Below are 14145 nucleotides of genomic sequence, written 5' to 3'. Positions count from 1 at the left end.
ATGTGAGAAGAGACTAAACAAAAGATAACACAAACACTGAGAAAGTGGAAGCTCTTGTTTATGGATACAGGTAGCAAGATATAAACAGTGAACATGTTTTTAGTCCCTTAAGTTTTATATACAGGTTAGGCATATTTTTAACAACCACAGGAGAAGTTGTAGACAGTAATTAATAAAAACTTGAAGGATTTTATCTGGGCGGGGAAGAGGGCAAGGGTTAAGTGGGATAAGCTGATCCTTCTGACAGAACAAGGTCGTTTAGGGTTACCTGATTTGAAGATATTTTAGAGCTACATGGTTAAGGCTCATACACCATATCATATCATATGCAAAACAGAAGCAGAAAGCTATAATTCAAAGTGGAAAGGGAAGATGATGATGAAGCAGGAGGGAATTCAAGAAATGAGAGACTGGCATTTTGGATACAGGTCTTTAAGGAGAATAACAAAAGCCATACAGAACATTATATTCATAAATTAGCCATAAAGTATTTTAAAAACTACATCACCACAAGAATGGAGAAAGGAGATTCTGAAGATAGAGATGACTGCAGTTATCAATACAGAGAATAGTCAAGAGGGGACTGGAATTTTCTGGAGAAAACTAGCAAAGGAACCAAGGTATTGGGAGCAAATAACCAGAGAAGGAAAGGTAACAGAATGGGAAGAAGCCAAGACGACATCTGGACTGCAGGCTAGGCACTGCCTTCCCTATCAGGGACTGATATAAGAGTATAGGCAAAGAGACAGGGACAGGGGAATCCTAAATGAAAAATTTGCTCTGGTAGAGTTTCAGGTTGAATCCAATACAGAAACTGATGCTAAAAAAGGGATAATTGGTAGGGTATATAAACTATTATACCATGACCCCCTATTAATATTCCAAAACGTGCACGCTGATTGGCCAGCGTGCATGTTGTAAATCAACTTATACTAATGGAAAAAGGTCTGGTCTCACGGACTTTTTCCATTAGTATAAGTCTTTTTTTAAAACACTGTCTCGCTATGTTAAAAGAGTTTAACATAGCGACACAGGTTTAAAAAAAGCAACGGAGATCTCCGTTGCTTTTTTTAAAGCTGTCTCGCTATGTTAAACTCCTTTAACATAGCGACACAGTGTGTAAAAAGCAACGGAGATCTTGCTTTCTCCATTGCTTTTTTTTTTAAACCTGTCTCGCTATGTTAAATGGGTTTAACATAGTGAGACAGCTTTAAAATAAGCAATGGAAATCTCCGTTGCTTATTTTAAAGCTGTCTCGCTATGTTAAACCCATTTAACATAGCGAAACAGTAAAAAAGCAATGGAGATCTTGCTTTCTCCGTTGCTTTTGGCCACAGCTCTGATGTACTGTGTAGGCATGCGCAGTACATCAGAACTGCCGCGGATGCCAGACAGCTGCGGAAGGGCAGCAAAGAGGCATTATACAATGCCATTATTTAAGAAAAGTAATTGTTTCTTTTCTTAAATAATGTCATAGTATAATAGCAATAACCCACGCCTGGGTGTGGGTAATGCGGGATTTAACCACGGTTGTCTTTGTTTTGTCCCGAGGGCGAAGACCACGCCAACTGTGGTTAAATCCTGCATTACCCACACCCAGGCATGGGTTATTGCTATATTGCACAACAACTATAGGAATCAATCAGAGGAGATTTAGAAGAGAAACTGGATAAGCAATTCACAAGGAAACAATGGAAGAACGTATGTATAACTCAGAAATATGCACCAACAGCTAGAATATTTAGATTTTTTTTCTTGGAATTGTTTGCAAAGGTATTTTTATACCCTAAGCAGACTTTAAAGAATTTTTCTTTAGGTAGATGGCAAATGTTGGAGGTGTGATGGGGAAGAAAGGGGTAACTGGGAACATATGTTTGAGAGTGAAATGAGTTGGCAGACTTTATAAAAATTCCCCTCCAGAGTACTCTGTCAGAAATACTGGATGAGCAAATGAATGTAACAATGGAAATTATTATTTTTGAGCTGGGACACAGGGTCTGAATTGCCTAGGCCTTGTTCAGTTTGATTCTGGTGGCTGCTTTATAAGCAATTACTAGAAAATGGAAATTAAAGTCTAAATCAACTGTACTTGAAGCAGTGAATATTGTAACACAGATAAACAAATTGAAGTGGGATATTTACAAAAAGGTATGAATACACTATCTAGAAAAATGGAAATTGTGGGAACAATACATGCAGAATAATGTTGTGAAGGAGCAGTGAGGTTTAAGGGAAGGCAGGAATTGAGCAATTTGTGTAATGTTGGATTAATGAGAATTGTATAAAAACATATGTGACATATAATATGTGCAACTTTGAACTTGTTAGCACACTTTGTGTTATTTTATATAAACGTATGTTTGGCTGTGTCTTAAGTGATAATTCAATAAAGGTGTAAAAAAAAGTATACTACTTGAAAAAAAAAAGATGACTTGATTAAGAGACTAGTTACCATGATGGTTAAGGTATTTGCTTCCCATGGATAAGGTACAAGATTTGATCCTGACCTCTGGCCGATAGCTGTATGGAGTCTGCATGTTCTCCCTGAATCTTTGTGGGGTTACTCCCACCTTCTAAACACAAGTTAAGTGATTCCACCTCAAACTCACCAGGAATGGAGCTGTGGACAGAAGCACAGATTCTAGATGGTGCCCTATAAGGAGAAGAGTTGTACAGACCAACAGCTTTAGGCATCAACTATGGTGTGCAGTATCCTCAAGATAGGAGAACATGGATAACAGACTGCTTGCCCTGTCAGGTCTAGCCACTCAACGGTATAAAAAGTGGCTTTAGGTGATTCATTTGTGTTGACTAATGTTGCCAAATGGGTATTCGCAGGTGAGAGGTGGGTTGACAACTCAGCCTAATGAACTACCTCAGGGACCCATGTTAATATTAGGAGTGTACGTGCCCCTGTTAGCCAGAGTGTGCGTCTGCCATAAAGCCCAGCAGCCCTGGGTCAATAAGTTACCTGCTGGATGGTGTCCAGTTGCCCAGATTGTTCTACCTGAGATAGGTCTGTTCAGCAAAAGCTGGACATAAAACCAATAGAGCTGCCAACCTGAACTAAGAATCTTTACACTCAATGTAAATTCAATGACAGGATGCAACTTGAAAGTGAATGACATGATAAGGAGGAGGCTGGAAATCCTATGTATCCAGGATCCAAGATGGAAGGGCAATGCAGCAAAGCTACTTGGTTTGGGGTACAGAGTCTACTACACAGGTGGAGGACAAACTAGAAATGCTGTGTGGAAATTATGGTGAAGGAGAGGCTTCAGAAGACAATAAGGGATGTCATCAGAATTTCTGACTCATAGCAATCAGTCTCCAGTGTATGAATAGGGTGCTATTAATAATCTCAGCCTATGCCCCACTGCTGGGTTGCGATAGTGAAGAAAATAGTGCATTCAAACAGCAGTTGCAGGACCTACTAGATAAAGCAGGTCAAGATGAATTGCTGCTGATAATGAGTGACAGACAGAACAGGATATGAGATCTGCCTTTATTCCAGTTGTCCCACCCATGTGAACCAAGGAGAGAGTCATTCTAGATTTCTGTCTGACAAATGGCTTGATGGTGGTCAATACATGGTTCAGTAACAGACAGTCATGAGATCACATACAAGAGTTGCCAACATGCAACTCAGGCTGACTTCCTCCTAATAAGGAAAAGGCACCGTCTTAGAATAACTGATTACAAAGTATCCTTAGTGAAACAGTCTGCCCACAGCATAAACCACTTTTTGCCATAATCAGCTGCAAGCAGTGGTCAGAGAAGGCTCTAATGTCAACAGAGACTAGGCTATAGACCCAGAAGCTGACTGGAGAGAAAACGAATTATTCAGGACTCTAAAACCTCAGGATAATGAGAAAATAGATGCAGCTGAAGAAGAATGGCAGTGCCTCAAAACAGCATGTTTGAGGACTGCAGTACATGTATGTGGCCAAGCCAGGTATGGAAATAAGGTACATAAGGAAAGCTGGTGGTGGAATACAGAAGTCCCATCAAAAGAAGTGCAGCAAAAAGTGGAAGATACAAAAGATGGACTAGGCAATGCTGGTTGGCTAACAAAAGCTAAGAGAGTTGCAGTAGCAAAAAACAAGGCATCAGAGGCTCTATCAGCTTCTGGAAAGGGACACTGTAGGTGGTACAAAGAAACTCTATCAGCTTGCTAGACAAAGACAGGAAGATAAAGAAGACAGTCAAACACCATTTGTAAGGGATGTCAGTAACAACCTGCTCACCAGCACATGAGAAACCAAAGACAGACAGGAGTGCTTTCGGCAGTTTCTGAATGAAGAAAACCCCACAGAAGTTGTATTATCCCAGACACATCCTACAATGAAAGAATAAGAAGAGCCCTCCATAGAAGAAGAACAGCATTTAGGAAAATAAAACAAGGGAAAGCAGCAGATTCAAATGAGGTCATGGCAGATATGATCAAGATGTTGGGTGAGACAGGAGAGAAATGGCTCTCGAGGGTATTTATAGCAGTTTGGAGAGAAAGGCACACCCAAGTGACTGTAGAATAAGCATACTAGTGCCAGTGTACATGAGCAAATGGGATATCCACAACTGTGGCCAGTACAGAGGTATCAAACTCCTGTCACATTGCATGAAAGTTTGAGGGAGACTAATAAACAATACGCACAATAGTAGAAAGTAAGATGGGAGATGAGCAGTTTGGATTCAGATAAAGATGCAGTAAAAAGTGACCCAACATTTGAAGTTTGTCAGACAGTACAGAAGAAGCTACAGATGAGGAATGAGTCCAACTGGGCATTTTTAAACTTGGAGAAAGCATATGACAAGGTCCCAAGAAAACTGATATAGGCAGTCCTGTGGTGGTTTGAAGTCCCATAAACATTGATAGAATTAGTGCAGGCTATGTACAAGGACCCAATTACTCAAGTACGAATGGTATTCGGTCTCACAGAAGTGGGAGTAGATGTGCATCAGGGTTCAGATCTGAGCCCACTACTGTTTATGCTGATGATGGACATCAGCAAACAGATTCAAGGGGTCAGATCAACAAAGTTGCTGTACACAGATGATGTGGCATTACAAGCAATTCTGAACAAGAACTTCAGCAAAAGATAGGGGAATGGAATGCAAAACTGAAGGCACATGGGATTAAACTGAGTACAGATAAAATAATTGTAATGGCAGTGACTGGGGGAAATCATAAGAAGCTGAGAATTGAGATAAAAGGGAAGACAGTGGAATAGGTTAACAGCTTCAAGTATCTGGGAGCGGCGATGGAAGAGAAGGGAAGTCTGAATGAGGTCAAAGCTAGAATCAGAGGGGCTGCAGCCAACTGACAAAGAGTGGCAGGGAGGCAGTGTGAGACAGAATAATGCCAAAGAAGCTGAAAAGTAAGGTGTATAAAACAGTGATACAACTTGTACTACTGTATGGTACAGAAACTGGAGCACTAAAGGCAGAGCAGTTGAGGAAGCTAGAGGTAATGGAGATGAAGTGCCTGAGACTGGTGGTAGGATGAACACAATATAACAGAAGCCAAAGTAGCTACAATTGCAGAGAAGGTTAAAGAGAACAGATTGCCATTTGGACTTGTGTTCAGAAAAGCAGAAGACAATCTGGTAAAGAAGATTTGGGACAGACAAGAATAAGGCAAGAGGGCACCCAGGATAGATGGATGGGTTGTGCGAGAGACCTGTGACATTCAGGCATGATTGGTGAAGAAGGTAGGAGAGTGGCACTGAACCGAGAGATATAGCGACAGCTGACACGACACCCCAACCACATGCAAAAAATGGGAAAAATGATCGCTATCCTCCAGAAAAACGAAGCCAACCTGGTGGTCCCCTGCCACAAACAAACTATACAACAGAAGGAAGAAACTGTTGGAAGAGAGAGTAAAATCCCATGAGTGGAGGAGCTCCCTGGTCAGCCTCAGTAAGAAGCTGAGATCCCTTATAAGATCCTCCAAAGCTAGCTACAAAAACAAAATTGCCACTGATTCTAAGGGCAACCACAAAGCATTCTATAGCTATGTCAAGAATCTCGATAGCAACACCCAGATCTGCTCTGAGTTACAGCACAACGGCATGAAAATTACAGAACCAACTGTCATTGCCAACATCCTGGCAGATAGGTTCAGTGCTAACTTTAACCCCCTCTCACCCCCTAAAGGGCCCATATCTATACAGGAAGAATGCAGAGTCCCTGTAATCACATTTATGCAGGTTAAAGCTGCACTCTCTAAAACCAAAAACACAGCATCCATAGAACCGGACAACTTCCCAGGCAGCGATTTATACAAACTTCAGAACGAACTGGCTCCCCACCTAAGCACCATGTTCAATCATAGTCTCATGTCGGGCTTTGTGCCCACTGAATGGTGAACAGCAACAGTTATCCCACTCCACTAAGGAGGAGCCACCACTGATACTGGGAACTATCGCCCTATTAGCCTGACGAGCCTGGCCTGCAAGATCATGGAACTCATTAACAAAGACATTGGTAACCTCCAAACTCTGGACCCCAACCAGTTCGGGTTTGTGAAAGGCAGATCCTGCCTTCTGAACCTGATCAACTTTTTTGAGGCAGTCACCAAAGCCGTAGACGAGGGTAAGGTGGTTCACACAGCCTATCTTGACCTCGCCAAGGCTTTCGATACCATCCCCATTCTGGAATTATAGCTAAACTCGCTAAATTAGGTATAAATCCCAACATCACAAGATGGGTTGCCAACTGGCTCACTGACAGAACCCACACTGTAAAAGTTGTAGACTCCAAATCTGACTTCAAACCAGTGACAAGTGGAGTACCACCGGGTTCAGTCCTGGGACCTCTCCTGTTTGGTATCTACTTCTCTGAAGGCCTCGGGCTAACAAAGTTCACAGATGATTGCAAACTAGGAGTCATAGTCGAGTCCCCAAATGATGCGGACATCCTACAGAAGGGCCTCACTGAGACGGATGCCTGGTGTCAGAGACATGGCCTCAAGCTTAATGCCAAAAAGTGCACGGTCATCCCCTTTGATAAAAACTCTGTACCCATGAACTACCACATAAAAGGCAGTCTACTTAATGCAGAATGTGTGATCAGAGACCGTAGGATCCAGATGGACAGTAGTCTCTCCTTTGGTAATGACATTGCCACAGTAGTCAGGGAATCCTATGTGGTAGACCTCATCACAAAAGATTTCTCATCCAGGAAAAAGGAGGTCATTGTTCCCTTCTACTCAGAACTCATTAGACCCATTATAGAGTACAATGCCCCTTTTGGAATGTACCTCACAAGACATCTGCAGCAGCTGGAAAGGCCACAGAAGTATCTCACAAAGATGATTACTGGCCTCAAACAGATGCCCTACACTGACCGTCTCAAAAAACTCCAGCTTTACTCTGTAGCATATTGCCTACTCTGAGGAGATCTCTGCCCAACATCTAAAGCTATGTTAAACCCAGAGCTGTTGGACATGCTACACCTTAAGAAATCCCAATCCCTCCGAACTACAAGCTCTAGGGACCTAAACCTTGTCACCACAACAAACAGAACGTGCTGGAGGGATAGATTCCTGCCCAGAGACTTCCTATATTATGGAACAAGCTACCCATCTATGTCAAGCAAAGTTCCTCATTAGCACTCTTCAAGAAAAATCTTGATGAGTGGATGGGAAATAGGAAATACACCCCGGGGATCACTTCTGTGGCTCTGCTGCTTGACAGGGGCACAGGAAATTAACTTTCTTGGGTGGCGTAAGCCAGGGAACCGTGTTGGCTAGGCTTACTTAGGCCCATGGGCCGATAGCCTAGTACCTACCTATGAACCTATGACTAGGATGCCTTGCAGTAATAAAATTAATGGTGTTTTACAGTCTGTGAATTTTTACCACAAGGATTAAATTCTATACTTCCAGACACACAAATTCTTGAAAATATTTTTTCTCACTTCTGCAGCCATGCTTCTTCACTGTGACATCATGTTAATATTTTGATGCTTGCTAGAATGGTCAGCATACAGAAAGGACACTGTGAATGAGCTTGTAGCATCTATGAGGTGTTTACTCAGACTGCCTTCTAGAACAATGTGTACCACATGATATACAATTCCCCATAACAATTACATACACATTTGAAGTGACATGCTCCACATGCTACAGGTGCCTTGAAGGTGTGAAAAGCAACAACAATGTGCTCCGTGTGTGTGCAGCCATACCACTGACTTCACTAGGCAGAGCCTATTCAGTTGATTTGGTACTGGATGAGCACAATGATGGTACAAAACTGGTCTGAGTATTGTCTGTTACTGTGGGATGTTGAGGGGCAGAGTGCAGGTGAACAGGTTATGATTCGTGCACGACTGTCCTCTAGTAACACCTCAAGGACGAGAAAAATGGCATAATTTAGCAAATGGGGAAACTGTAGTCAGTGCTACATCACATTCATTATCATTGCACTTGAGATATAATTGTATATCTATTTCTGCAGTGAATGAAATTGGAGAAGGGTGCCTAAATGTGACAGAGGAATTTATCTATTCCCTGAAGTTAGCTCTACAATGGGCTACAGAGCATGCCTATTTTTGACAAGTCTATTTAAGTAGTACTAAACTGCCAACTAAAATAACTGGGAGGCTCGGCATTATTTTAAGGCAAATTCTTGCAACACTAGTGCTGGGAATGAACCACTGAGGTCATATAGAAACATTAATCTGAATGGAAAAAATAAACACAAGAGACACTGATCTCTATGAAAAATATACATTTCAAAATTCTAGGTTCTTATTTCATGCACAATAATACAATGGTTTTCTGAGTGCTGTTTGTATGGGTCTGGCATGCTTACTAATGTATTTGTGTGCAAGTCTGAGATATGTGGAATAATTTAACCATACTGTTGACTGTAACTGCAGGGTGGTTGTTTGAATGGCTCTCTGTGATACTGGCTACTTTGATGTGGTACACAGTCTTGTCACAATGTAACAACATTGCAGCTAAAAAAGTCAGCCTGTATGTTTGCCCTTCATGATTTAGAAGGTTGTTCATGCAGACACTTATACACCCACAAAAACACATGAATGTATCGTGCAAAGGCAAAGTTGATTGCACAGTACTGTGATGTGGGAACAGTCTTGTTCTGGGGCTGTCCCCAAGATGAAGGTTATTGGAGACCCTCAAATAGCTAACCCTGGCACTGTCTACATGTTTTTAAAGATATCTTATTGAATTCTGAATGCAGTTGTGCTGCGTTTTACATTTTAAGACCATTTCTGTTGACCTTTTTAGATGCTATTTCAGCTTTAATGTTGTTTTCACTGATATTAGTGTTTACATACAACTCTGGGGAAATATAAATATAGAGGTGAAACTCATCCCTACAAAAACATATGAAGTACTACTGTCATATTATGGTTTTGTATGGTTTTCCATGATATGGATTAGATGCGTTCTGTATGTTTCTACACAGTGTCATTTTCCTTCGGATATGGTGTTTTGTTACTTTACTAATTCATATATTTGCCAAGAATCCTAAATGGAGATTCCCGTTATTGTCACTTTAACCTGTTTATTAGGTAAAATAAACAGATGCATAATAAAAACTATTGGAATATCGAATTTACAATTCAGTGCAAGAGATAATAAGCACTGTCACTAGTCTTCAGTGTGCCGTAGTTATCAGAGTACAATGTGATGACCTGGAATACAAATACACACAGACTATGTTAAACAGGGGGAACTGTATAAGACTGAAATGGGAAACTCGAGACAAGTACATGGAACAAACAGCCTATGCATAAATGTAAAAATAATGCATGCAACCTTGGAAAAGGGGCTTGGGAAAAAAAGAGCAAGGCAGAGAATAAAGGCAAAACATGGTTCAAAAAGTTAAGAAGGCAGCCCATGCAAAGGAAATAGCATGTTCATAAGTTAAAGAAGAACATAGTACAGACAGGAAAATGAGAATTTAAAAGAATGGCTACAGTGGTATTAAATAAGGCAAAGGCAAATTTACAGAAATCTACAAGTAGGAGTAAAGGTGGGGAAGAAAGGCTTCTTTAGATAATTAAGCAGAATAAGAAAGGTCAAGAAAGATCTGCAGAGCTGCCCATGATGGAGAAGTGTAGTAAGGACACAGAAAGGAAAACATTCTCCATGAATTCTTCACTTTGGGTATTCACCAAAGAGAAGGAAAGAGAGAGCCCCACCTTCAGGCTGGGAAAGGAAAAGAGGGGGACATATGAGAGATAGTCAAACATCAAGATTAAGTTGTAAAAAAAAAAAACTAAAAAAGTTAAAGGTAGACAATGCATAGGCATCACCCCCCCACCACGAAATACTGAAGAACCTAGCAGGTTTAGCTACAGCTCCCAGACACAACTCTTCAACCTGTCAATCTGCAGTGGCACTAATATGTGGGAAAATATTGAACCTTAAGCCTAACCTCAGTAGCAGGGAAGGTTGTACAGCAGATACAAAGGGAAAACTACCTGGTTTTCTGGGGGGGGGGGGGTACAAGTTAATCACCAATATGGGTTTGTAGAAAACAGGTCATGCCTGCCCATTTTTGACTAATTTCTTTGACTGAAAATCAGATAGATAGTTAGCTGATGCCAATCAAAAGTAAATCATCAGAGACAGTTCATCCAAAATCCATATGTAACTTTAAATTCTTTGCAGACATGTTGGGTCCATAATATAATAGTATAAACAATTTAAATCACTAAAAATAGATATATCTTTTTTCTTCTTTCGGCTTTTCCCGGTTAGGGGACGCCACAGCGGATCACCCGTCTGCTCATGATTGGCAGCAGAGTTTTACGGTGTCAAGTTGCTAGCCCGGCGCCCGACCTTTCACAGAAGGCACACACATGCACGCACTCATGCCTAGGGCCAATTTAGAGTGTCCAATCCACCTACAGCATGTCTTTGGGATGTGGGAGGAAACCGGAGCACCCGGAGGAAACTCACACGACCACAGGGAGGACATGCAGACTCCGCACAGAAGGCACCCCAGCCGAGAATCGAATCGGAGAACCTCTTGCTGTGACGCAGCAACGCTAACCACTGCACCACCGTGGCCACCCTATAAACCTGAAAAAGATGTCTGTGCCATGAAACACAAGTAACTTTTATTTGCAAATGCAGCAGTAATTTCTGGGCCGATGAGCGCTGAGTATAGATAAGTTTGAGCTTACTCATTTATGAGTATATGTGTATATATATATATATATATATATATATATATACACACACACACACACACACACACATAATATATATATATATATATATATATTATACACATATATATATATACATATACATACACACACACACACACACACATAATATATATATATATATATATATATATATATATATATATATATATATATAAACACACACACCACACATATCTGTAGCTATACATATGGGTAACATAGTGTTCAATTTACAATCGTACTTATGCGTGGCAACATTTGTGTTTTTACATTATTTACATATAATCAGTCACAACCAAATCAGGCTGAAGGCTCAGATTCAGTATTACATTTTGCTGGTCGATAGTCACGGAGTGTAATTGGCCAATCAGCGATAGACTGTAGAAGAGTGGGTGAAACTTACTACGTAAATGGACAGCTCTGTGATTGGATCTTAGAAGGCTACATATGAATTTTTGATGACGTAACTAGGACAATTTACTTTAGCTTGGCGTCAGCTAACTCTATATCTGATTTTTGGTTTTGCTGAGACTTCACTGAAGCCTTATCCTTAGAGTTAGCTGAAATAGGATACTCTCACTTGTTAAAGGAGACTCGAGTTTCATGACTGGGACAAACTGGAACTTGACAAAAGAAAACACAGGCCAATCCAAAATGAGTTGAAGTAAGAGTGAAGTGATCTTCCAAAAGGTTTATACAGACAGTCAGGAAAAGACCATACACTTAAAATCAATCCAGCACATCTGAGATAGGATCTCTTTCATCAGAAGAAACATATGAAATTTAAAAACCTATAATGAAAAATCTTACAAAAGGCTGAAAGCAAGGCCATCAGCCCAGCCACATCACTATCAAGTGTTTTATAAAGGCAATGGTAACCACACAAGAGAAAGGGAAAATGAATCCCAGATAAAACTAAAAATTAGATAAACAAAATGGCCGCCAAGGCCTGTCAGATTCACTGAATTCTGCTGGCAGTTCCTTGTCTCACAGACCTGTCTCACAGATGCTGCTTCTACCACTTTCCCTCAATACATTCACATTCCCACTCACTTTGTCTCATTTCTGCTGAAAGCTGCCAACTATCCTGCAGTCTTCAACAGCAATTAAATAACTTCCAACTTTCTCTGCTCCTCAGTTCTTAACTTCCTAAATAAGAAATGCTTTCAATTAGTGTTTCCACTTTCAAGAATTTAAAAAGCATCAAATTCTGAGGCAGGTCCAAACTATATCCTAATTCAAATAAATGTTGTTGTTGTATCTTTTGGCTTTTCCCGGCTAGGGGTCGCCACAGCGGAACTCCGGTCCGCTAATGACTGGCAATAGATTTTTACGTACCGATTTGCCAGCTCTGATGCACAACCTTCAACGAAGGTACGCCCATTCACGCATGTCTCTACACAGAAGACGCTTTAGCTGAGAATCGAACAGGACAATGTCTTACTGTGAGGCGACAACGCTACCGCAGCACCATTTCAAATAAATGTACTTACCTAAACTACAAATTGCTATTGATTCTTTTTAGAACATTTTACTTACACAGATGCTGGACTTTGTGATGTACACATTGAGAGTTTTTTTCCTCCCTTTCTGGATGAATCTTTTTGTTTTTATGTCCTTGTAAATTGACATTAAAAGAAAATCCAGAATATTCACACTCATAATACATTTTCTACTTTTTATGCGATGACCAAAATGTTCCTTTAAACTTATTCACTCACACTCATACAAACACAGTTTCCTTCTTTTCACCTACTCGCCAACTAATAATTTTAGAGCAATACTGTTAGTATGCCTAAAATTTGCCCTCTTGGTGGAAGGATGTTATCCTCCATGGAATACAAGAGGATATCGTTTAAGATCTTATAAGCTTGGGGAAGATCAGAACAGCTCCAGTAGTACTGGATCAGCACATTGTCCAGGGAAGCCTTCTCTTTTCAGGACTATCTAGATCTCTCCATGAAGTGTGTAGTGAGATCAGGTGATACCACAGCACCAAGGATTTATGGCCCATTCTGTCATATACAGTGGGCGCTTTACGTTACCACCTCAGCTATCTGTTGCTATACAGCAGACCCAGGGCAAACTCTTCTTAAAAAGAAAAAAAGAAACCTTTTGGGCAAAAAAACCCTATGCTTTCCCTGATTGGCCTTCCAGGACATAACTTCATTCCAAGAGTTGTGATACCAACACTACAGACAAGAGTACAAGCCCTGTGTTTTCAGGCCAGATGTCTCTGGCTGTTTACAGCACTTAAGGACCATAAGCAAAACCACTTCAGGGTAAAACTACAAGATGATCCAAACAACACCAAGTAGGTAAAGGGACACAGACTAATGATTTATGACAGAACATAAAGGCATGCATACTGCAAGCTTTAACACTAATTGACATCACACAAGCTCAAGTTTTAGACAGGTATTAATATTTGTTGAATCACTCCGGAGAGTCCCGAGCTAGAAAATAAAACATAGTTTAAGTGAATATGTGCTCCGTTACATCATAACATAAAACAACTAGCTACATTTTCTTTGATGTGACAAGACTGTCAAGTAGTGCTACTTAGTCTGGCAGACAAACCAGTCTCTTGTGATATTTTACAGAAAAAATAATCTATAGATCCTTACAACATACCTGAGTGATAGGATTTTTTACTGAACGAATACACCGTGCTTCATACTCTGGGCGGACTGGTTCCTCATGGTCTAAGAATTCAGTTGTATCCCACTCATATTCAAGCTCAGCCTGCCTTCTTTTCCAGAATTCTAAAAATAAAGTAACTGAGAAAAACAAAACAGCATTACAAAAAATAAAATAACTAAATAAAAGAAAATAAGTAATAGCTAATTTAAATCTATATCATTTCTGATGGTGTAGAACCAGTGAAGAAAGCAATGCAATTAACTGTGCACCAATAAATAAATAAAAACAAAAATTAAATGATGGACA

The 14145-nt window shown here is 40.4% G+C and overlaps 1 protein-coding gene across 1 annotated transcript in view; it reads right to left on the bottom strand.

Moving 5' to 3' along the window:
- The window catches only part of ANO6 (anoctamin 6), a 1522803-nt gene that overhangs the window by 447079 nt on the left and 1061579 nt on the right, over window positions 1-14145 (bottom strand). The window contains exon 11 of the mRNA XM_044061996.1: window positions 13831-13976. Coding sequence (XP_043917931.1) covers window positions 13831-13976 — 146 coding nt within the window. The remainder of the gene's footprint in view (window positions 1-13830; window positions 13977-14145) is intronic.

This window comes from Protopterus annectens, chromosome 2.part1, assembly GCF_019279795.1.
Source record: "Protopterus annectens isolate FY-2018-M chromosome 2.part1, PAN1.0, whole genome shotgun sequence".
NCBI lineage: Eukaryota > Metazoa > Chordata > Ceratodontiformes > Protopteridae > Protopterus > Protopterus annectens.
The sequence above is the reverse complement of the archived record's forward strand: the minus strand, read 5'-3'. Positions and strand labels throughout refer to the sequence as shown.